General features: G+C 37.8%; 2 protein-coding genes across 3 annotated transcripts in view; one reads left to right on the top strand and one right to left on the bottom strand.

The window, feature by feature from the left end:
• Nucleotides 1–839: 839 nt before the first annotated feature.
• On the bottom strand, nt 840–7,042 carry HESX1 (HESX homeobox 1). 2 transcript variants are annotated; one of them, XM_041718819.2, is made up of 6 exons: nt 6,596–7,042; nt 5,454–5,555; nt 2,968–3,226; nt 2,654–2,883; nt 2,247–2,348; nt 840–1,310 (listed from the first exon to the last, which is right to left on the bottom strand). In XM_041718819.2, exons 3-6 carry the CDS (start codon nt 3,179–3,181, stop codon nt 1,212–1,214), a joined length of 645 nt encoding a protein of 214 aa, XP_041574753.1. In that variant the 5' UTR covers nt 3,182–3,226; nt 5,454–5,555; nt 6,596–7,042; the 3' UTR covers nt 840–1,211. The 2 variants fall into 2 exon arrangements, with proteins under 2 accessions (XP_041574753.1, XP_041574754.1); XM_041718820.2 differs by having other exon boundaries at nt 2,654–2,859.
• Nucleotides 7,043–7,517: 475 nt separating this feature from the next.
• Nucleotides 7,518–24,759, top strand: part of APPL1 (adaptor protein, phosphotyrosine interacting with PH domain and leucine zipper 1) — a 25,693-nt gene continuing 8,451 nt past the window's right edge. Inside the window, exons 1-15 of the mRNA XM_030283384.4 lie at nt 7,518–7,649; nt 11,767–11,865; nt 12,402–12,461; nt 13,190–13,261; nt 14,018–14,105; nt 15,680–15,721; nt 16,515–16,573; nt 17,031–17,177; nt 18,569–18,651; nt 18,752–18,910; nt 19,657–19,845; nt 20,331–20,373; nt 21,001–21,057; nt 21,570–21,661; nt 22,226–22,408. Of these exons, the coding sequence (XP_030139244.3) occupies nt 7,596–7,649; nt 11,767–11,865; nt 12,402–12,461; nt 13,190–13,261; nt 14,018–14,105; nt 15,680–15,721; nt 16,515–16,573; nt 17,031–17,177; nt 18,569–18,651; nt 18,752–18,910; nt 19,657–19,845; nt 20,331–20,373; nt 21,001–21,057; nt 21,570–21,661; nt 22,226–22,408 (1,427 nt within the window). The 5' untranslated portion in view covers nt 7,518–7,595. The remainder of the gene's footprint in view (nt 7,650–11,766; nt 11,866–12,401; nt 12,462–13,189; nt 13,262–14,017; nt 14,106–15,679; nt 15,722–16,514; nt 16,574–17,030; nt 17,178–18,568; nt 18,652–18,751; nt 18,911–19,656; nt 19,846–20,330; nt 20,374–21,000; nt 21,058–21,569; nt 21,662–22,225; nt 22,409–24,759) is intronic.

Below are 24,759 nucleotides of genomic sequence, written 5' to 3'. Positions count from 1 at the left end.
TCAAACTACAATTCAAAATACTAAGTAAGGACTGTCAGATCATCCCTCCCTTTAGCTTTTCCTAGTATAAGACTACATAAAATGATTTTTTCTATCACCCCATTTTACCAACTTACCTTTCATTCTATTGGACAACAGCTATGGATACAAGCATGAAGAAAGGAAGAGCAATACTCTGTCTGTACATGAGATAATGTAGAATTTATGTCTAGCAAGAAACACAGCCTGGAGTCTCACTGAAGGTCACCAGCACATGAGGCAACTGCTTAGAGCTCTGCTGAACAAAGAGCAGCATAAACCTGTACTTACAAGGTTTTCCTACATTGTGCCCAAGAAGAAAGACTCAAGGTTTTTTGGTTTTTTTTTTTTTTTTCATATATGGCTCTCCTTGACTTCAAGTTCAATATCAAATACGAGGATAATTAACTTTCATGTACTGTTTGATAAAAATGAATTCAACACCCTAAAATTAATGGCAATGATCTGGATATCTGGTCTGGCCCCACTGGTCTGATCCCATGAAATGCTACATTCTGTCATTAAAAGATAATAGGGCAACTTCCATAACTGGAACAGTTATACTGACAAGAGAAGAGATAACCAAGTTAGAGAATTAAATTGGCAAATAACCTAAATTAATTAAAATTACATAAAAAAGATTATAATTGTCAGCTTCTTTTAACTGAGCAATTGTTAAAACTGAAGTCAGTTAAATATTAGTCCTTCCATTGGAAACACTTTTTTCTAAAAATTATCTTCTTTATGAAAACTATTGTATTATTTATAAATAAGCTATTTAAACTGTGATGCAACAAACTGATTTCAGATTTTATGCAAAATCTATTTTGAATACAGTTTATTTCAGACTTGAAACAGACTTCTAAAACCATAAAGCTTGTCAAGTCATTCGCTGTAATTCATAGTAACTGAAATTCTCGAGCAACCTAGAGTTTGCACTGTTTTAAACAGCAAAAAATATCTCAAAATCTCTGAAAATACTTACTTAAATATATATATAGAAGAAGTTCACTTTTTCCACAAAAACTAGATTAGAATAATATTTCAAGTATTTACAGTTTATTTGAATGAAAATTATAGTAAACTTTCATATCTGGTCATAATATCATAATTACTATATCATTACTTCATACAGGTTATGAATAATTCTTCATTTTCTGTAGCAGTACTGTAACAGCAAGCCATCCTTCCTTCTACTCTAGCAGGCTGGAGGTGAAAGTATTTTTCACCATTAGAAACTGAGATTCTCTGTGTGATCTTTTCAGCTTTGCACGACGGTTCTGAAACCAGATCTAAAATGGAAAGAGAAGGGATGCTTGTCAGAAACACAGCAGTGGAAGCAGAGTAATATTTGAAACTTAAAATTATTCACACAGTGTGACAATATTTTGTGTGACAACAGCAGTTTGCAAGTTCAATATAAATTTAAAATCTGCAGATGACAGCATGTCACCTGCTACCTGTAATTTTATCACCACAGACAAAGAAAATAATATCCCCATGTTAACTGGAAAGTGAGATCAGCTTCACTGTAATTAATAAAAAAACTGGTATTAAATTCAGTGACAGAATCAGATGCTGGAAGATCCTGAACATCTGGAATTCACACATGTCTTATGGTGCTATTTCTTCAGCTGCTTAACTATTTGCAGCATCAAGTTTCTCATCAAGCCCAATATAATACTTGCAACAAAAGCCTGATAAACAACAGAGTGAAGCCCAAATTCTTATGTATACAGCATGCTTCTTACCACATTGAATTACCTGGAAATCAATAATTAACATCCCTGAATAGATTTTGCTTTTGGCCAGGTAAGGACATAGGTTCAAACACTGGTTTAACACATCTATGCTCTGCTGGCAGTCTCACAAATTATGTCCATACCCGTTTCAAATTTATTTTTCAAATATGGTAACAAGCAAAACATAAAAATTATTTTAAGGAAATTATCAAGTTCTGCACATAATAACTAGAGAATAACAGAGAAGATATTGTGGAAATATTATAGTGATTAATACCTCATCAGTGCTATGGAAGGCTTTAGATTTCAGAAGGAATTCAATGGTTTCCATTTCTCAAATAATTGAAGGCATGTTTCATGTATATATATTGGTTTAAATTGAGATTATTAGCATTCTCATTACTGCTGTCAAACTACTTACATACAGTAGTACAGAGAGTACATATAGCTGGAATTACAGGAAAGTTCAAATAAATCTTTAATTACCTGGATCCTGTCTTCATCTAAATCTAATTTGCGAGCTAATTCTTCTCTAATATCAATGCCAGGGTAGGAGTTCATTTTAAAAACATTTTCCAAGACTTCAATCTGAGGAGATTAAAATACACTTGTTGAATAGTTAATACTATGTTCATAGGAGTAATACATAAAACAAATAAAATAACAGCTTAGTTTGTTCAACAGGAGACTTCTGATCAGTGTTTGCACAATTCTGATTCCAGGCATAAACACAGATCTGCTGAAATTAGCAACATTCCTGTTAATTTACACTAGTTCCTGATTACATTTCTCTCTGTAGAGGTACATCACACTGATCAGCTGTTAGAGGTTTCTTTCAACATTTTACTAAACTACATTGTTCCTTATTTGTTAAATGCTAAGGAAAGCCCTACCTGGTTTCTAGTGAATGCAGTTCTTGGTCTTCTACCCCTGTACCAGCTCAATTCTCGTTTGAAAGACAGCCTTTCAGTAACTGAAAAATATTTTTCACATTTCAAAACGTTTTCCTCTTGCACTGGATCACTTCTAGCATGAAATAATGGATTTTCATAGCAAACAACAGGGGTTTGCAGATGGGGATTACTGTCATCACCTAAAACTAGAAAGAGCAAGAAAAGGAGAGCTTCAATTTACTGGTTTGTAGTAGAAACATGCCAGTATTTTTGAAGGGTAAAAGCTTAAGGGGTTACAAAACAGACTGACTTACCCAGGCTGGTGCATGCATCCATCCAAGGTCTGTGAGGTTTCCCAGCTGGAATGCCATCTTTTTTCTGCTCCAGTCCCAATATACTCTCAATTGAAAAGGAGCAGGGTGTGGTTTTACTCTCTCCCAAGCCGGGCACCTTGTGCAGGTCCGGAGAGGCCGCCGTGGTGGCAGCACACAGCGAGGGACCGGCCATGCCTTCACCCTCAGCCAGCATAGCAGGGGTACTGTACTTGCATTTCTCCACAAGTCCTCCTTATAGCTATGTTGACAAGGGGGTTGGATTTGTAACGTCATTAATTAAAATCTTTTATTAGAAAGTTTTAGCATGTCAATGAAAACTCTCCCACCAAGAGGCACGAGGAGTTAATTGTTTATTTGTTTGCAAGTAATTAGCAACTAATGGTGACACTAGGGGGGCCACCAAGGGGGACAAAGAGTGTTATCTCTCCTAACCAGAGCATCAACTTCACTTTCTCAAAAGAAGCTGTGCACAAATATAGTACTTCTCTTTTATTTGAAATCATTAATGTATAAAATCAGTTTTTTAAAAAACTTTATACTCTAATGGACTCCACTTACCTAAACATAGAAGCATGATAGGAAACCAGTCAAGTAATAAGTAATCTCATTTAAGTGAATTTCCTTCCAAGAAAATTTAAAAAATAATCTCTTAATGCTATTAGGGTAATCCCGATGAAAATGCCTCTGTTTTTTCATATGCATATGTAATGGTGAACGTGGTCAATAAAACAACAATAGCTTTTGGCATAAGGCACTGTGCAGTGGGTTGGCAGTGTTGTCAAAGCTCAGTGTAATTGCCTTCCAAGTGCCTGGATTAGTTAATAGGAACAGTTGCACCAACTATTTTAAATAATTCATGCATTCATTTTTCTTATTCAAATAACTTTGTTGCAGCCTTTTTGAAACATAGCAGATGTGAAATTTCCTGATAATTCTTCACTACATAAAGGCAAAGTTTCAAGTAATAGAAGCAGTACACTCAAATTTACAGGTTTAGAAGCATTCTTTTTCTCATCGATGTCTCTCCCTTCTTGTAGGTTTATAGCAAACAGAAGCATATTTAAATCCTACAGAGCCAACACTTAAAATCACAAAAACAATTATAAGTAATGGGAAGAAAGGAGATAAAGGCTTTGCAATGAAGTCTGACAGAATTCTGATTTCATCCATTATAATAAAATACAGACTATAACATTTTTATATTCAAGCTCAACTGTCAGTCACGCAGCAGTTTACATCACATGCTCAAAACCAGCTTTTGGTTCAGGACAAGAAAAGGAAGAATTTCTGTAGAGACACTATAAAATCAAGATTTGTCCAAAAGTAACAGGCAAAAATGAAAACAATATTTTTATTTTGGGAGGAAAAGTAACCCCACCTTCTGGCCTGACTTTGTGTTGTGCAGGAAGATTGTTGTCAAACTGAACTATTAAAAGAGTGGCAACTCCAGAAGTGATCTTACCAAGGACACTTCTCACACATATCAATGGATCTTGAAGCAGCATGCCTGCAATCTTCACTTGCAAGATGAGCTCCAGTCACCATTTATGGACCTTAAGCCTTCTCTTGTAAACTGTATTTCATTGTTTGGCCCATTAGTATTGACCAATACTACCTTGCAACTCATTTGAAATTACCTATAGACTTTAACTAAATACCTTAGTAGGGGTAATTAGAGCAACACAGCAAACATTAAGTTGGGAATCCTAAGTAATCAATAATAAGAAAACTCATTGCTCCTTGGATATGCAAATCCAATCCTCTTACAGCATCACATACTTGATGAGGCAGGAAACTAATCTCCCTTTCAGACTCTGCACCACTGTTTTTCGCCCAGGGACAGTGGAGTTCATCTCTTTAGGAGAAGGAGCTCGTTCTCCAGAGATGGGAAGCCTCCACCAGCTGTTTACTCCAGCTGAGGAAACCACACCAGTGCTCTTGGGGTTTTGGTCTGAAGGCCCAGTTCTTACTCTTGCTGCTTTTTGCTCTTCTCACCACTGCTACTGCACTGCTGGGTCACCTTTCCCTAGAGCCTGGGCAACATTTGCAGATTTTTAAAAGGGTTTAAATGGTATATATTATCTTTCTTGATTACTTATCACACTCCAAAAATTCACTTTTCACCTCACCTTTCCCACAACCTCTTTACCTAGTATTTCACCACCTCAGAAGTCATGCTGCATAAAACTCTCTTTCAAATATGCTTTTAACATGAATAACAAGTATTATAGTCAAAGCCAACTTCAGAATTCCCAAGTTTTTTTAAAGCAAGAATACCTCAAAATGGTACACCAGTTTTCACAAAACAAAGCAGTTAGCTATTTCTTGAAGTAAAAGCTACTTTGACACAGGAAGATTAAGTGATTAAGTGAATGCAGGTAAATTCAAGGTTAATCCAAGGTTGCCACTAGCAAAAGTACAAGAAAGTGTGTTAAAAACTGGGAAACGTTGCAAATAAAACCTACCTTATCCACAGAGCTACTTTCACCCTCCAGCAGAGGCAAAATGTTCTCTCCATAATGGCACACCTCTGGAATCCTCTGAAGACATGTTCCCTGCTCTTCTCTCTGTTGACGAAGTGCCAAGTGTTAATTCCGCATATTTTTAAGGCTTCTTAGAGGATATTTTGCAGAAAAAGCAACAACAACAAAACATAACAACCAAAAACCAACAACCCCCCCAAAAAAACCCCAAACCAAACAAAAAACCCAACTCCACAAACCAAAAAGCCCAAACAACAACAAAAAACCCCACTCACACTAACAAAAGGTCTACAATGCTGAAAACAGTGTAACACTAAAACCATAATTAGAGGATGCAGAGGGATTCTTCAACTCATTACTTTTACATTTGTTGCAGTCAAATTTGTAGTTCAAGTAAAACTTTTGGATGCCACTCACAGCTGTAAATACACAAAGCTAACTAAACCAAATCCACTTTTACTACCTCCTGAATTCCACTGGGAAAATGATCTTACAGTACAAAACAAAGTAATTTTTTATTGCTGTAAACACTGCTGTAAAGCTTGGTCACAAGTTAACTGTCTCAAAACCAGAAAGCACAAATATTTATAGGTCATGAACCAATGTTAACATCCTGTCACATGACAGGACTTAGTCTGTAAAACACCTTGTAAGATAACCCTGAATTATTACCCTAATTGACAGGGAAAGGGAGAGGTGCTGTGACTTGCTTCAGTCAGGTGAGTCACCAGCTGAGCTGGTAAATTAATTGACTGAACAGTATTAACTTGGAAATTTCTTTACCACTCCCCACAGGGAAAAACAAAACAACACAACAGCAAAAAAACACCAAAAACGAAACCACCCGCCACTCCCTAAAAAACCCAAACCAACAAACAAAACAAAAGCCACCTCAAATAATTTGAAACAACATAAAGAATGGCCTCACAGCAAGACTGCACCACAATCATTAATCATTTGCTCTGCTGAATGAATGACTTAATATACTTTCTAATCTGGTCTTAGTCTAAATTCGCCTGGGCCCAAAAAGGCAAAACCAGCAAGGGACAAGGGAATAGCTGCCCTTTTTTTTTTTTTTTTTTTTTTTTCCCAGATAAAAACTAAGTCTTGCTCTCTAAAACTACCTGAAAGGAGGTTGTGGCCAGATAGGGATCAGTCTCTTCTCCCGGGTAAGAAGGGACAGGACCAGAGGAAACAGCCTCAAGTTGTGCCAGGAAATTAGATTAGATATTGGGAACAGTTTCTCCATGGGCAGGGTGGCACTGAAAATCACCACTCCTGGAAGTGTTCAGATGTGAGGATGTGGCACATAGGCACGTGGTTTAGTGGTGAACATGGGCTCCTGGATTAATGGTTGGACACAATGATCTCACGTCTTTTCTAACCTTAAGGATTCTACAATTCTAAGTAATTTCAGAGCTGAACTAGTTCCCAAGTCCAACCAATGATCTGTTTTGATTCCAGTGAGCCCTCATAGTAGTTTTAAGCATTTAAAATTTGCCACCAACCTATTGCACCACAATTAAGAGAGCAGAAATACTATTTTCTAATATCTAATCAGAATCTCTCCTGTCTCAGCTTAAGGCCCCTTGTCGTCTCACTGCAAGCACAGTAGAAGTGGATGGCGTCCACTTGGGGCCCATCCACATGGCGGGGATAAGAGGAGACTTGCCAAAAGGGATGCTCCCGATAACATGGCAAGAGCGCCAAAGATGCTCCAGAACGGCAGGGACCCAACAGCGCTCCCTTGCTGTGGAGCGGCCCTCAAGGTAAACGTCTGTAGGAAGACACCAGCAGCCGCCGGAGGACAGACAGGGCTGGGAGGACACTCTGCTGAGCAGACAGGACCCGCAGTGCCGGGCAGCCACCTCAGCGGAGCCCCACACGGACCCGCGGCAGCCCCGGCCCTGAGGGACCCCGGCCCTGAGGGACCCCGGCCCTGAGGGACCCCGGCCCTGAGGGACCCCGGCCCAGCGCCTCACCCCCGCGCCTGCGCGCGAACGGGCAGCCCCGCCAGCCAATGGGGAAGCCGGACGCGCGGGGGGCGGGACGTCCGGCGGGCGGGGGCGGGTCGGGGCCGGGGCGGGGGGAGCGGAGCCGCGGGGGCTCAGCGCGGTCGCCGCCATGCCCGGCATCGATAAACTGCCCATCGAGGAGACGCTGGAGGACAGCCCGCAGGTGAGACGGGGCCAGCGCAGGCCGTATCGGGGCCAGCCCCTGCTGGCGGGCCCAGCGCTGCCTCCGTGTCGTTGCCGGCCCCGGGAGAGCCGGGAGGAAGGGTGACGCCCCAGCTGCCCGCGGGGCTCCGGCAGGCTCGGCTCGGGCTTTCCGCCGCGGCCGTGTGCTGCGAGCGCCCGCTCGGAGCTCCCGGGAGAGCCGCGGGCCGGGGGCTGCGGGGGCTGCGGCAGCTCTGGCCGGCAGCGGGGCTCTGATCCCCACCCCCCTTCGCTCTCAGGCTCCATTTCGGACACCTCGTGCCCACAAAACCCGTGTTGTTTTCTCAGAACGATTTTTCCTCGTTGTTTTTCACTAAGGCGCGTTAAGGTTTGATAGAGAAGCGGTTCTGGGTGAGGCTGTCGCGGCGGTGGGAAGCGCATGGTGCCCGGAGGCCTCTGCTGCTCCGATTCTTCTCTTTCGTAGCTGCTGCCTGATCTGTGTCAGCGATGCTCTGTAGCACTGGAGTTTCTTTCTAAAGTAGGAAATGCTTTATTCAGTGGCTCTGGTTTCTCTTGTTGGCAGTAGCAACAGCAAGTCCTTGTACTGTGCTGCTTAGATGTGGGGAAAAGTTTGCAAAGTATTTTCTTTTATGGCAGCCTTTTGAATTAAGATCCTTGTTCTGGTGCATGATTTACGTAGTGAGCAGGGTGTCCTGTATTGCAATAGCCTGTGCATTGGTAGTTTTAATTCCTTGGTCATAGGAAGAGAAACTTTCGCTTGTTAAAAGGGGAAGTTTAGCCCCTAAAGTTACAATTATTGTAACAATTCTCTGTCAAGTGGAAGGATGACTTCAAAAAGGCAGGAGAAGGCCATGCACAAAAGGAATAATTGATTTCTCAAGGACAGTGCCCCAGATAGCTCAAATGCTGAATGTGAGATGAGATCTGGGTTCTGGTCTAGGGGCCAAACCTGCTGTCATCTCATGAAGAGGAAAACATTTTGAAAGTCTTGTAATAATACTGATTTAAAAAAAATTATTTCTTGAAGATCTTTTCTTAGTATGAGGAAGTCAGAATTATTCATATGTATAGGAAATATCAAATGTAACATGAATTTAGGACCATCTGAAGACATTTGGGAAGCACATGAGAAAATACTACATTTTGGAATGTAATTATAATTCTAGAATCTTCCATGTGAGGTTAGTTGTGATACAGACAAGCAAAGACTAATTCAGCCCGTTGTGTTTGAGATGCTTAAGTAATTGGATTTGTCAATATTGTCTTTTGTTTTAGGTAGAAAATTTACATCTTTCAGTCAATTTAATATTTCAGATGTATTCTATGAGCCAGGTCCCTCTAGTAAGAACTCAGTGGTTTTCTGTTAGGTTAGTCCATTTGTTGCATTAGTTAATTTTTGTTACTTTGAAGTCAATGCAGTGGAAATGGCAGCAAATGTTGCTTGAAGAAAGCAGAAGCCTCTCTCTAGAGGAGTTGCCATGACTTGGATACATTCATGCTGGAATATTGCCAAGCCCATCAGCCTGGGTGATTGTTTCGTGCTGTACCATGGCCTGGAGTTGGTGTTTCAGACACTGATTGTAGGTATATAAACTAAACGCCATATCAGAATTATTCTGTGTCTGAGGGAGGGAAAGGCTTTTCAAAATGTCCAAACCCGTTCATTTCCTGTTGTCACAGGATGAAAATCTAACCACTGTGCTTGTCAGGCCCAAACCAAACGCCAAGTTTACATAGTCTTTTGCTATGCAAAACAGGGCAATTTACTTATTAACCTAGGACATGTATTACACAGGAACTCAGTGTGTATTTAGAGAGTTTCTGCTCACACTGATTTGCGTTCCCAAAGCATTGCACAACAAACAAGCCAAGAGACTGGTAGCACAGGCTCTGTCTCCTGTCACCTGCAGTGCCCTCCAGCTGATGGCACAGACAGCTTAAAGCTGACTTCTAACGAGGGGTTTCATCCTGCAGCTTCTCCTGGTCCTTTCCTTGCTTGCTCACAAACACGGATTGAAAGACACTGAAAGAAAATGCAAGATGATGCAGAGTTTTACTAGAAATATAAGTGAACAATTGCTCTAATTTTCTGCTAAGCAGAAATCTGCCATAACTTGTTTACAGTTTCATATTCATTTCTTTCCATTAGTATAATATGATATTGTTTTGACAATTGAACATCAATAACAGACATTTTTAAAGTAAAGCATAAAAATATTTTTTCCCATGTTCACTTTTAAAGAGTAAGCATAATCCAGAAACCTTACATAATACTCCTTTAAAATTACAAGCTCAGGTTTATTTATGTTCAGGTTTAAAGGTCATGAGTATATAATTCAATGGTTATAATACCATGTAATTTTTTCTTTTGCATTCTTTTGTGTATGTCTACCTTAATGGGAAAGTCAAGGCTGTTAGGATGACATATGTTGCCACACCTGATTTGAGTTCTCCACCACCTCTTTCCACTTGTTTTATAAATTAGAACCAGCGTTAAAGCGATTTATTGTGCTGATGATATTTTTTAATATTTGAATATCTTTTAGACATTATATAGCATTACAGTAGTTGTGATACAGCCAGGCATTTAATGCAACTTAGATAAAAATATCTTATGTCAAAAGAATTGTTAAATAATATACTTTATATGGGTTTAATATATACTCTTTGATTATCATTAAAAGCAAAAAATCAGAAATAGCTGAAAAAGACCTTCATGCTTCAAGCGGAGATGGACTAAAGACATCAGTAATTTCAAGACAGCCTAGGGTAGACTTAAAAAATATAATTTCCAATTTCAAGTGTTTAGCAGTCATAGTTTGGGGAAAAAATCAATTATGTTCTTATGATAATTTTAATTTTCTTCCTGGACATTAATTTTAGTATAATCCTAGAAACAAAGCATGGTCCTTTTGCTAAAACATTGCAAGCTCTGCTCCTGCTTCTACAGCCAAGCATCCCAAGCAAAGTTTTAAGAAAAGCCAGTGTGGCCTGTGCAGAGTTACTGGTACATCCTCTGCTTTTCCCCCTTTGGGAGTTTTGTCTTGGTGGAAGGAAGCCATTAAAAATCCTCATGGTGAGGAGGAATAACCTTGCTTCCAAGTGCAAAAAGGATGCAAGAACATGCAGTCAGCATCTCATTTAAGCTTACAGGCAAGTTACACCTGAGCAACCTGATTGCCTTCTTATCGAGTCAGTCCTTTGGGCAGAAGGGAGGGCAGGGGATGTCAGTCACCCTGGCTTATGCAAGGACTCTGACACGATCTGGCAACATTCTTCTGGCCAAAAGGGAGAAATATGCACTGTGCCATGAGTGGAAAGCTGGGTAGATAGTTGAGATTACAGATGGAGATCAGTGTTTTGGTGTAATAGGTGGCCAGTGATAAAAGAGGTTGATCTTTGAGGTGGAGGTTGTTAAGCACCATCGGTGGTGCACACAGTGCAGTTGGACACAGGAGTCGTCAGGCTTGTGGGTGACACCAGCTAAAGAACAGACAGACTGACAAGCTGGGGTAGGGACAGATCTTTTCACTCCCTTTCAGTGGTGAGAAACATGTATGTTGAGGACCATCAGATGCAGGTTGTATTGTTTGGTTTGGTGTAGTTCCTCAACCTTTTGATCACAGAATTGATGGTTATTCCACAGGTAAATTATAGGTCCAAGCACAACCAGCAACTGTCTGTGTTCAGGTTGGACAGTATGAGACAGTCACATATTACATATTCTTTACTTGGATCTCACTGCAGGGATATGTGTATACCTGGCAAGCTGTTTAATACCAGTAATCTTAATCTTTCTTCTTAGGGATGTACCATAGTGAGCCCAGTAGTTGCCCACAGTTTCAACATTTAACACTTGTCCATCTCCCTTGGCCCCTTCCTTTCTGACAATGTATTAACCTGGAGAGAGGCTGACAGTAAGAGGAAGGCTGAGCTTGGGTATCTCTAAGATTCTCTGGCATGCAACAGGTATCATTCCCTTAAACAGTATTGGAGTGTTTATTGAATTTTCAGTAATGAAACCTGAAATAATGCTATTTAAGTCTGAAATTCTATTATATTTAAATTCTTCTCTTCTAACTTGTCATGGTCTTGTTTTGGCTGTTTGATTGTTACAGACCCGCTCTTTGCTGGGAGTATTTGAAGAAGATGCTGCTGCAATATCCAATTACATCAATCAGTTGTTTCAAGCCATGCACAGAATATATGATGCTCAGGTAGTGTTAATGAAATTCTTGAATGCATTATAAAGCTTTGGAACTACATTTCATGTTTCTGGGTTTTTTGACATTAGAATGAGCAGTATGCTTTTCTTTAACTTCCATATGCTTTAAACAAAGAAGTGAAATAAAGTAAGAATTAATGATTGCTTTTCTCTGTGTTAGGGAGTGGTAAAGACTAAATTCTTGAGATTCTTTTTTGCAACAGAATTTCTTATGACAAGTGAAATTATATTCTCTGTTCTCCAAGTAATTCTAATGTATTTCCCAAGTGTTTCAAAAATGTTGCACACATTAACATGATCTTGGTGTGTATAATAGTATGTATCAAGTAGGAGGTTATTTTTGACCCACAATATATTCATGTTTCACTCATCTAGAAATAACTTGAGAAACGTGTTTTTATGACAGAAACAGAATCTATTTTGTATGATTTTCTAAAAATTTGAGTTAATGTCTGTATTTTTAATTTAGATATACTTTACCTGTTTGCCTTTTTATTGATTTTCATGTTTCCCTTCTTTGTTAATCAGAATGAATTAAGTGCAGCAACTCATCTGACTTCAAAGCTTCTGAAGGAATATGAGAAACAGGTACTGCATAAATCATGTTGTCTGTGTGTGGTCAGATACTGTGGTCAAAATACTGTGTATTTTTGTAGTATTTTATGTCTCAGAGCACAGTGTAGAATGTATTTTGGTTTGGTCCAGATAAAATGAACTGCTGTGGTTGGTGATTTAAATTGTTGCCAAAAGAATCTACTGTCTTTATTTTAGTTCTTCCAACTAAACCAGAATGAAGTTCCTCTTACCATGAAGAATATTAATAACTTTTGAAATATTTAACTTTTGGATTAGTGTTTTATAGAATTGCTTAGGGTAGTTCTGTTTTGTTTTTACTTTATAAACCTGTTTACCCTTAAGTGCTTAAATATTAATAGTCCTAAAGAGAAGAGAGTGCATTGCAATCTCCAAATTACAACCATAATTTGCTCTGTGAGCATAATTCCATCTCTGAAAGCACAGACTGTGGAATCCATAACTTTCTTCCCCTGTACTATGAAGGGTTTTTTTGTTTGTAGCTTTGCTGCTGGGTCCCCTTTTCTGAGGTTAAAAATGTTTGAAACAAAAATTTGCCTCTTTTAAGAGGCTGCTGCTCCCTATCCTCCTTTTCCACCTAACGAGGTAAACTGCTTCAGTATATCTTAACTGTGTAATATTTAAAAATAATGGAATACCTGATATGTTCATAGAGATGATTAATCCAGTTTTGTGAATGGCACAAAACACTGCAAACAACATAATTCTTTTTGCCTTCTCAGCGTTTTCCACTCGGGGGAGATGATGAAGTCATGACTTCCACTCTGCAGCAATTTGCAAAAGTGATTGATGAGGTAAGTCCTTCTATGTGCATTGCTAATGCTGTCAGGTACAGACTTGAACTGCCTAATTACTCCTTTTTTAAGCCAGGAGGTACAGAAATGGCATTCCTTTGTCAACAAGGTAACAATTAATTGTATATTGCAACATCTATTTAAAGTTACATAACCTTAAGATAAAGAAGGAATTCAGCAAAATGAGGATACATTGCTGAAAAAAACATAGCTTAACTACTAGAGATAGAGCCAAAACCATTACACAGTGGCAGTTAGCAACTATGTGCATGAGGCATCTCTATTGCCTAATTTCAGGTACCTGACTGACAGAGGACCCTCTTGCTGTCTCTCTTAGATGCTGACTCATAGGACACACAACTGAGCACCATTAAGAGCTGAATCAGGATTTTTGTTGTGATCCCTTTCCTCACTTCAACAGCATTTTAGGAGGAGGATCACATTTTGTTCTACTTCGGTGGGCTGTGACATAGCTGGAGGGAAACTGGAGAAATAAACTGATTAGTCAGGATGAATGAGACTGTTTTTGGACTAGATCGAGTAGCTTGGAAAAGTTCAGAAACAACTAAACTCTAAAGTTTTCTGTAAAAAACTGATGATGAGATTTGGAACCTAAAAAAAAGTAGCTGCAAACAAGGGAACATGCAAAAATGTGTTTGAGTTGTACATGTCGTCTTTGAGTTACATTGATGTCCACCTTTTGTGATTTGGTCTCAGCACTGCTTTCCTAAGATTTTCTTCTTTTGTATTTTTCAGCTCAGCTCTTGCCATGCAGTACTTTCAACTCAGCTTGCAGATGCAATGATGTTTCCTATTACCCAGTTTAAAGAAAGGGATCTAAAAGGTAGAGGACTTGACCTGTTTTTTCAACAGCAGCAACAATAAAAACATAGCATTTAATCTTCATAGCTCTTTTTTCACTAAATTGAACACACTACTTGTATGCATCTCCCCATTTAAAAAGCAAAGTAAGTTATTTCTATTGGTTAAAGTATTACAGTTGAACTTAACATTATTATTGCTGTAACAAAAATATTACTTATATTAGCGAAGCACTTATCTTCTATTCAAGATGAACAATTAGCAGCTACTCAAAAACATTAGGAAGGAAATAATAATTTTCAGATAATTTGCATTTTCAGGAAAGGTTTGTATATCAGATCATGACATTTGTATACTTGCCGGACTAAGCTCAAAAGGCCAAAGTCATAGGTAGTACTTACTATACTGAGATTTTGTAATGTGGTTATTCAGCTCTGCTGGTAGTACAGGTGACTTCTTATGTGCAGACATAAGGTGCTCCCAGCTTCATATTTTTGTAATAATTGTATCTTGTGCCTGGTTTAAAAAAACATCTTATATGTGTGATGATAAGTTTTACTCCGTATACTGGAGTGAACAGACTGCTGTGGCAAATGGGCTTCTAAGTAGAAATTATAAAAATTAAGCTCCATGTAACTTAAATATCCCTATTGTGAACATTCTAGAGTGGATATATCTAAGATATAAGTATCTGAAGTCTAAATTGATATAAAAATTACAAGTCTCTCATAGGTCTTCTAACTCTTCATTAATCTTGGAAAATACTTCTTTGGTAATAGATCACAGCAAAATTATGGATTGAAAAGATTATAGTTTGGGCATTTTTTTTTGAGCATGGGATCATGACTATTCCAAGGCTGATATTGCTCCTCAGGACCTGAAAAATCTCCTGTTAGTACTTACTGAAGGGGCATCCCTGAGGCAATAATCACTAATTAAATTTTCCCACAGCAAGATTTCGCCCCCAGCCAGTGTAGTTTGTAATGACCCTACACTTCTTTGTGGGCTTCATAGGCACTTCCTGGAAAGTTTTTTTGTTCTTGCTTTACTATAAAGTTGATTATGGCTCTCTGCTGGTTTGTATTGTAATATGGCACAAACCACAGCAAGGTCAGAACAGGTGTAAGGTATGGTACTGGTTCCAGTTCCTGGCACAGAGAGGTAATAACCAGCTGGAATTTGGCTGATTTTAGCTGGGGGGAGTCCCAGTGTGTTTTGGGCTTTGATACTGCCCATCTCCCATGCTTGCATTTCCCCAGCTCAAACCAGAACCCAGACTGGAACTACATTTGTATTGATGATGATTTTCAAAGACTTTTGGAAAGAAATTCCTCCTTACAATATTACAATACAGATTTTTTTTTTTTTTTTTTTTTTTTTTTTTTTTTTTTTTTTTTTTTTTGGGTAAGCACAGAAATGATCCTCAGGCCCCAGGTAGGAGGAGACTTGCCTGGCCATGTAGTGCCTGTGCTGGTAGCTCAGTATGGTACAAGGTGTTACCTTCTATTGCTCAGTAGTGAAACATTATATGAGAAATTGTTAATACATAATAACAACTTAATTAAATTGTGATATGTTTTTTTTTTTTTTTTTTAGAGATATTAACCCTAAAAGAAGTTTTCCAAATTGCCAGCAATGGTAAGTGTAAAGTATTAATCTTATCAATATTACAAGTATTATTGTCGATTACTATTTGTCCTTAACTAGTGGAGTGTGGAGTTAAGCCTGTAGGCTTAAAGTAACTAATTAAGATTTAATTTTTCTGTGTGATACTTACTCAACTTTCCCTGGTTCTGTAAATCTCTGCTCTGTGTACTGAAGCATTAAGGCAAATTGGAAATGTATGTATGATTGAAATTAAGTGTATGTATGATTATTAAATAATGTAAGATTATGCCACCAAAATTACAAATAGAGTAAGGTGCTAGTTCACTTCTTAAAGTCAGGACTGGATCAATTAAAAAAATTACCTTCCTAAAATGAATTTCATTGTTCTCGTCCCTATTTTCAGAAGTTATTTTTTAGCTGCCTCTAATATATCCATGTAGAGAACTTATTATTTAAACAAGATTCTACTTCTCTCAATGAAAATTGTTTCATTGCTTTAGAACCAAAAAAGATTAGATACAGGTTTTCATAATGTAAAGTTTCTCAACTTAATGGACAGTTCTTCATTGAAAAATAGTGGATGTTTAGGGAACTTTGTAGCAATTTGGCAACATTTGCATCTGGTTAAATGCATTTCTTCAGCCCAAGTATTTGTTTCAGTGAAGTGATTATAAACAGACAAGAACAATTCCTCAAGGTGTTAAAATGACAGAACTTTGCATTCAGCTGTCTCTGTAACACTGTGATATAAGAGGTTTTCTGCTCTGTTTCATTAAGTCATTAATTTGTGAAAATGATCATAAATTCTCTCTTGATTGCTTAGATCATGATGCTGCCATTACCAGATACAGTCGGTTGTCAAAAAGAAAGGAAAATGAAAAGGTTTGTAAAACAAAATCTTAATATAAAGATTTTTAGAGACGATAAGAAATAATTTTCATCGTGTATATATTTATGATGGCACACAGTGTATGGCAGATTCTTTGTGACAATTGATAGCTTTTAGCAGTCTAGACAGAAAAGCAGGTTTCTCCAATACATGCCTGTCCTGTAACACTTGACAGTGCTTTAGGAATAATAATATTGTGGTATCATAGTCAGTTTGTTTTTGTGAAGAAATAACCACACTTTCCAGGTAGAAAATGATGCTGTATTTGTTTTTCACATATCTCATGTTTAAATTAGAGAAGTAGAATAGTAAATTATGCAGCAGCTGGTGACAGAGGGTAGAACATGACTGTGGGTTTTTCCATGCTGGCTATAAAGCTGTCCAGAAGCGTGTGATCAATGCCAATCTCAAACTTTCCTTTTTTTCCTCCCCTTGTCTGTGTCTCTTCAGATCAAGGCTGAAGTTACAGAAGATGTATATACTTCAAGGAAAAAACAGCATCAGACTATGATGCATTATTTCTGTGCATTAAATACTCTCCAGTACAAAAAGAAAATTTCTCTGCTAGAACCCTTGCTAGGATACATGCAAGCTCAGGTAATTTCAGATTCTGAAAGCTGTAGGTCTGAAAGAAGAAATAAAAGTACTTCATGAAGGTTGATGTACTGAAATCCATTGCAAGCCCTCTTCTGCAGTCCAAGGAAGGAAATGGAGAAAAAGACCCACTCATCCACTTTTCTGAGCTGCCACAGCTGCTGCCCTGATAGTGCCATTAGTTAGCACTGGTCATTGCCCACTCACTGCAGGGATCTCTTCATGACATGCCCTCACTGCCATCACAGAGTCTTCTAGCAAAGTCTGGGTGACAAATATAAAGGTTAATTTTTCCCCAAAACCCAGATGGCTGGATTTGATGCAGTCCCTAGATTTTCACTGCTGGGCACTTGATTCCACCAAATGGAGGAACTAATTAGAGCTTTCATGCAAGTGCACGTAGAAGTGAAGCTTCTCAGCAAATAACATGGTGACAGGTAAACTCATTTCTATGGCAGCTGTTCTGAAATGAGATACTCATCAAAAGCCACAAAACTACTGTTTTCAGTCAAGACTGTGGAAGAGCCAGAATGCTAAAAAACTTTCTGCTTTGGTTTTGCTTAATATTAGTAAGTACATGATTGGTTTACTTGAGGATGGGTGCAACAGAAACTAGAACTATGATAAAGTTATTTGGACAGACTTAATTTGTATTTTTGGAAGTAAGTTATTAAGCATGAGGTTTGGGTTTTTTTGCAAGTCAAGCGTTCCAGCATCTGGCACTGCTACAGTGACCTGAGTAGAAATCAACTTCTGCACACTGTCTGAAAGCTGTCCAAAGGCAAGAACTCTTGCTTTCTTTTGAAACTTTGCAGCTTGTATTTAAGAGCCAAGTTCTGCATGTTTTGTGCAGTAAAGTAAGTGCAACCTGGTGCTTTGGTTCTAAGAACTAGAAGGGCAGGGCCATGTCCCAGGGCTTCCTGTTGTAACCTCAATTTAGCTGTGGCAGATTTTCTGGCCCATTATGGAGTACCCTGTGCTTAAAATACATATTGTTAGTTCCCTGTGGATGGCCCTGGACAAATCCTCACAGGTTCTCTCCTATGTGCCCCAAATAACCCCCCCCATAACAAGATTTAGCAGAATGGTGACATTGAAAAAGGACAGAGAGACCTTGGGAGTGTTTCCAGGGCAGTTCCTGTGTGCTTCTGTATTTCCTCCAGGCAGCTCTGTTCATGTCCTTGTGACACAAATGCCACTGCAGTGCCAGCAGTAGCCTTCACCTGCAGCCACAAACACGCATTCTGCTGCTTTTAGTAAGAGGCTTTGATGGGAATGAGGGATGAAAACAGATTTCTCTGAGAAACTTCAGTCTCCTATGACTTCATCTGTTAATTGTTAGTGTAGTTTTATTAATGACTAAATTCTCCCTTTTCATCCTTGTTTCTTTAAAGATAAGCTTTTTTAAAATGGGTTCAGAAAATCTTACTGAGCAACTGGAAGAATTTTTGACCAATATTGGCACAAGTGTACAGAAGTAAGTTGGCTTTTGAATTTTGAACTTTTATGAAAATTGTTTTTTTCTATTTCTACTTCTTAATAAATTATCTTTGTTAATAACACATTTTTTATCCTAGTGTTCGCAGGGAAATGGATTGTGAAGTAGAAAACATGCAACAAACTATAGAGGACTTGGAAGTAGCCAGTGATCCACTGTATTTGCCTGATCCTGATCCTACCAAATTTCCTGCCCATAGGAACCTGACACGGAAAGCTGGCTATCTCAATGCAAGAAAGTAAGAGTAACTTGTTATTTAAAAATTCCAGAGTATTTAATTTGGGGAAAAGAAAGCTAAAGAAGCTAGAAAAATTTTTTAGATGTTAGCTATGCTGGTTTTATAAATTTAGCTGAATAAGTCACATAAGAGCTAGTCTGTTTTTTTCTTTGGCCTTCTTCACCTAGTTAGTATTAAATTCATTGTTACACTGATATAATCTCATTCAGGTGCAAAGCATAATTATCCTGATGTTAGTCTAAATTTTACTGAATTTTCACAGTTAAAAAAAAAAGGTTTGAGAGTGTAATTTTCTGCATCCTAACTGGGAAGTAACAAGATTCCATCTATCAGGATTGTTCTAGAAGTGTCTGTTAAAGCTTGGGGATTCAAATTACTAATAAAACATTGTAATTTTGATCTAAACAAGGCAAAACACTCTGTTAACCAAAATACCTTTGTAAGGAGCTTCTGGATTCTGTGCAGCTCATTGTCCACAGGAGGGAGCTGTGCCTCTAAGGAAGTCCCACAGCTGTTTTTCAGAGCTACTAAAAATAAGTTGTAACAAGTTTAAATTTTTTTACTGTAATTTATACAATAAGCTCCAAGGAATAATAAAAAGAAAGTTGATTACTTTTACAGCAACAGTTAAAATAAAATACTTACTGAATGAAGCATTAATTTTGTATTAGAACACAATTGCAGCAACTAATATTATAGAGTGAGAAAAAAGAGAGGCTAACTGAGGGCTTCTTTTTATCTTTTAGTAAGACAGGGCTGGTGTCTTCCAGTTGGGAGAGACAGTTTTACTTCACTCAAGGTGGAAATCTGATGAGCCAGGCAAGAGGAGATGTGGCTGGGGGACTTGTCATGGACATAGACAATTGCTCAGTGATGGCTGTGGACTGTGAGGACAGGCGGTACTGTTTTCAGATAACATCTTTTGATGGCAAAAAGTGAGTGGTCTTACATTGCTGGTTCTTGTAAGAAATACTGGACTCACTAATTAGGAAAAGAAATATGGTCTGCCTTTGTCCAGATGTTAACTCGATATATTCTGTGGATATTTAGAAGAAAAATCTGGGATATCCTTTTAACTGTGTTAACTGAATTTTTGTTTACAAACTCTACAATGTAGCTCAGTAGTATTTCATAATAAGATTATGGTAATTAGTTGACAATCACATATTATTGCTTTTTGTGAATATTTAAGTATTACATGGATAGAATTAGAATTGTGTTGCTTTTCTGTTTCCTGTTGAAAGGAAAGCATAGGTTCCTCCCCATCATAATTAAATGTTGACTGCACTCAGCACAAACACAATCTTCAGCCTTTCATAGCTTGTTTGAAGTGTAAATATGAAAATGTAATTTCTTGCCTGACTCTATTTGTGAGGCATTTTAGATACACAAAACTGTGTTTTCTATTATCTTCTTTCAGGTCTTCAATCTTGCAGGCAGAAAGTAAAAAAGATTATGAAGAGGTAAGCTTATAGGAGGTGTGCCTGGAGCCCAGTGATTTTCTGCTGCACAGAAAGAAGACATTCCTAACCAAAAAAATGCATACTGCATTTTTTTTCTGTTTCTATTTATTAATAAATTATTTTTGTTAGTAACATGGTGTTTATCTTAGTGTTAATGTTAGTTTCCTCCTTCAGATAAAAGTTGAAAAGCCAGAACAGGAGCAAATAGTTTTCCAGAGCAGAGAGAGAAAGCAGATTCTAGCTTGCAGATGAAAGAAATGAGCAAATTCCACAAAAGCCAAATTGAATTTTTATGATATTGTGAGGAAACAATGTCATCTGTAGCACAGAATAAAGAACAGAGAATCCTGATGAGGATTTAATTCCTTAATTCCTTTAATTCCTTAGAGTTGTGAGTTAAGCTTTCTTTAGTTGTAGTATAACTAAAATAATTTTTGTGAGTAAAAACTTGAAGTTTATGGTGCCGTGTGCAGTGAATTTAATAACAAGCTGGGTGTGCAGAATATTTGGCTCCCAGAATTTACAAAGAAAGTAGAAAAAGTGTTGAAACTAGCAACTCAGGTATTCAATCAAGTTTGTTTACAAAACATAACAGATTAATTTTTCTTTTTTCTTCCTCTTTTTCAGTGGATTTGCACCATAAACAACATATCTAAGCAGATATATCTAAGTGAAAATCCTGAGGTAACTCTACTAAAATATATAGTTATGAATTTTATATTTATAGAGTACATTCATATTGATACAAACTTACATAATTATTTTTCCTTACTAAATTAGGGGAATTGGCCCAATAAAAACTGTTATATAACAGAGCATGTATCTATATATGAAGTGTGTCTTCATGGGTTTTAGTTCACAGTTGAGGGCTGCATTTTTCCAGTGAGATTCTTCCTTTGGTTTTCCTGGCTACATTTGCCTATTTTGCCAGAGTTATTTATCATTGGAGCTTTTCTCAGTTGCCTTTTATTAGCACTGGCAGTATTTTAAGGCCAATGTGTTCATTTAAATTGAGAAAGTTAACATCAGGTTATGTGTTTGAAGAAAATGCTGGAGACGTGTTGGTGAAAATTTTAAGCATGCAAGATTCTCATGAAGGGTTGAGTTTATAACTTTTCCCAGTCGCATATAAATAAAATCTAAAATTGTATTTTGAGAAAAGTGTTTTCAGTTATTTTTTCCCATCTCTGCTGCAGGAAATTGCTGCCCGTGTGAACCAGTCAGCTCTGGAGGCTGTCACTCCTTCTCCTTCCTTTCAGCAGAGGCACGAGAGCATGAGACCAGCTGTGTAAGTGGAGCAACCAGAGGGCATTTGAGGTGCACATATAAAAAGAAAATCCTGGATAAAGTTCCAGGGGAAAAAAAAAAGCCTAACAAACCTACAAATGTTTTTGTGATCAGAACTAAATCTTTGATAGGCCAGAGGAAAATCTCCTGAACACGCCTTTCACTGCTGGAGCACTGTTGAACATCCATTGTTACAAGTAATCCTAATTCCAGCTGGTGGACATTTTGGTTTCATCGTATCTGTTTGGTTGTGTGATTTCTTGATGAGATTTTTCTTCATATGTACAATTCCTGGAAGCAGATCTCAGATTGTATTATACTTAATATGTGATTATATATTGATATTAAATCAATCTGATGCAATTATTAATGGAAGTAGTAACTTTAACTGAAATTTGACTAGGTACATAGATTTGTTTGCTATACCCCAATCTCCAGGTTTTTATTTTTGTTTTGTTTTACATCTAAGGTCTGGAATACTGTATAGGTCTCCCCTATGGTTTAATTCATTACCAACCAACCTGAATTTACATACCCTAACTTTGCTTTTTTGGTTTTGTTGTAGACAATCTCGTCCTCCTGCAGCTCGTACCAGCAGCTCAGGGTCACTGGGATCTGACTCAGCCACTCTCTCAGCACTTTCCTTGGATTCCCTTGTTGCCCCTGACACTCCCATCCAATTTGACATAATATCTCCTGTTAGTGAAGATCTGCCTGGCCAAGCAAAGTCATCAGGGCAATCAGGCAGGTAGGAAATGTAGAAAGAAGGAAAAAAATTCCTAAAGTTAATGTTACTAATTCAAAAACAAACAAACAAGAAAACCACATTTAAGATACAGCTCCAGCACACACATTGCCTTTTTCCTGACTGATGCCACAAATTTTGCAGTGGCCAGTGGAGCAAAACAATTTGTTAAACTGTTAAATGGAATTGTAAAAAAAGGCTTAATTACATCACTAGAGTCAAGGTGTAGTTTTCTCTTTTGCAGCAGCTTTTCTTGCTTTAAGAGCCAATGCTTTTATTTATTGATTTATTTTAAACTTTTGGTTTCACAAAGTATTTTCCTTTCCTATTGCTTGCTCACCCAGCAGCTTGGGTTATTTCCTCTTGGAAACTCAAGAGAAATTTGGTAGCCCTGCCTCCAGGTGATGATGGCATACGATGACACTCCTCTTAAGCTGAAAGGTGAGTGAAAATGGTCTAGGCTTCTAGAGTAATTTCACATACAGACAAGTTCAAATCATCTTAAGAGTTCATCCAAAACATAAAAGCATTTTCTCCTGCTTGTTGTTATATTTGAGTGGGAGATGTACTAAAAACCAAAGACATGTAAATCATCACTGCATTTCTAGAGCTATATCTATAGAATTCAGATATGAACCAAATGTATTTGCAGATCCAGCTGCTCTTAACAACAAAAGCAGCTAAAAGATATTAAAACTAATTTATGTGATTCTTGTCACAAATATGTGTTATATCCCCCTGCCTCTAGGAAAATATTTGAATTTTGAATTACATCTCACAGATGTAAGAGTTGAAATTATAAATACGCAATTATTTTTTCCTTTTTTCCACAGTTTTCTTTTCGTTGTTGCTTGGTATAGCAGGATAAGCAGGTGGCCAACTAGATCCTTCATAATACACTGATTTAAAATAGACTTGAACTGTATTGCAGGAAGTGTAAAGTTTAAGACTTGGCTGAGCTCCTGTGGGAGCCTGGTGTAGCTCAGTTGGTCAGAGCAGGGTGCCAGTAACACCAAGGCTGTGGATTCAGTCTCTGTATGGGCCCTTCACTGGAGAGTTGGACTCAATGATCCTTGGGGGTCCCTTCCAACTCAGAATATTCTGTGATGTCATCAGTTATAATTCTCGTCTAGAAAATAATATTTTTCATAGCAGAAATGATAGAGTTGAGCTCAGTATTTTCAATTAACCATTGCATTCAATAAAAAACTGCAGTGTTTCTACAGATAGGTAACATGTTTGTTATTAAAAAAAAGTACTTTTCTTTTCTTGGTTTCTGATACTGATGACATATATTTAAGTTTTATTTTTGCCTTTTGAGAGATCTTGTGAGATTTTGTATTTACTGTTCCAGTTTAGTATTAAACGACAAGAAAAGTCTGAGCAATAGAAGATGCTGGTAGAAAGAATTTGCTTTTACTATAATTACACAGGTCAGCCTTTAATGGGATGGTTCTTGATTGAGTCCATGTTATCTAAACATTGTAGCTATGCCATCTTGGCTTCAATCTAGAAAAAAATTATTACTTTAAACGAGATCTCTCTTAGTTAAAGCATTTCTGATAATTGATAAAATATGGCAGTCAGTATGTGTAACTGAACAATTTTTTTTCTCATACTTCTGAAATTTGTTTTTAGAACACTAACTATCAAGGTAATACTTTGATTAATCCCATAAAAAACCTAATTTGAACTATACTGAACCCTTGCCAGTAGCTTTTCAGTTACCAATCAGCCAAAGAGAATGGGTAACTTCCTCTACAAATATTAAATAAAATGTCTCTATTTCCTATGCTTATTCCTTTACTGTTTTTGAAAAATGCAGAGTTGGAAGCCTAGAGTATTTTCACTTTTCTCTGTAACTGATAGTAATTCTGTCTCTGAGAGCCAGAAATAGCCATGTTTCTCTTGACTCTCTAGGAGTAAAACCCCATGATGTTTTGAGAAAGCTGCATTTGAAACAAACCTGGGGCTTCTCTTGAGTAAGTAATTCAACACCTTGACAGTGATGAGAAGTGGGTGCTCCTATGGAGTACTGAAAGGGCCTGGTTTTTCGCTGTGCTTCCTGAAGCTGTTCTGTGAAATTTCCTCCCCTGAAACTATAGCTTTTCAAACATTACCAAGGTTTTGGTTTGGGCTTAATTCAAATATTAAAAAAAAAAAAAGAGCAAAACTTTCTGTGGCAGCAATAGGACAATAATACCTGGTATTTTCCCCATAATGTGGAACCTCAAATACAGCAAGTTATGTCTCGCTCCTGATAAAATTGCTTCTCCTCATGGTTCCTGATACATTATTCCTCCAGATGACAAGTTTGTGAACTCATTACACATTGGTATTTGACACAGCATAAG

Source organism: Taeniopygia guttata, chromosome 12, assembly GCF_048771995.1.
Source record: "Taeniopygia guttata chromosome 12, bTaeGut7.mat, whole genome shotgun sequence".
Lineage (NCBI taxonomy): Eukaryota > Metazoa > Chordata > Aves > Passeriformes > Estrildidae > Taeniopygia > Taeniopygia guttata.
Note: the sequence above shows the minus strand (reverse complement) of the source record. Positions and strands in the feature narration are given on the sequence as shown.

Coding starts and splice junctions, on each gene's coding strand:
- HESX1 (XM_041718819.2), bottom strand. CDS start 3,181: ATGCTGGCTGAGGGTGAAGGCATGGCCGGTCCCTCGCTGTGTGCTGCC. Junction 2,349..2,653: donor CTGCATTCACTAGAAACCAG/GTAGGGCTTTCC, acceptor TAATCTCCTCAG/ATTGAAGTCTTGGAAAATGT. Junction 1,311..2,246: donor TAGATGAAGACAGGATCCAG/GTAATTAAAGAT, acceptor TTTCCATTTTAG/ATCTGGTTTCAGAACCGTCG.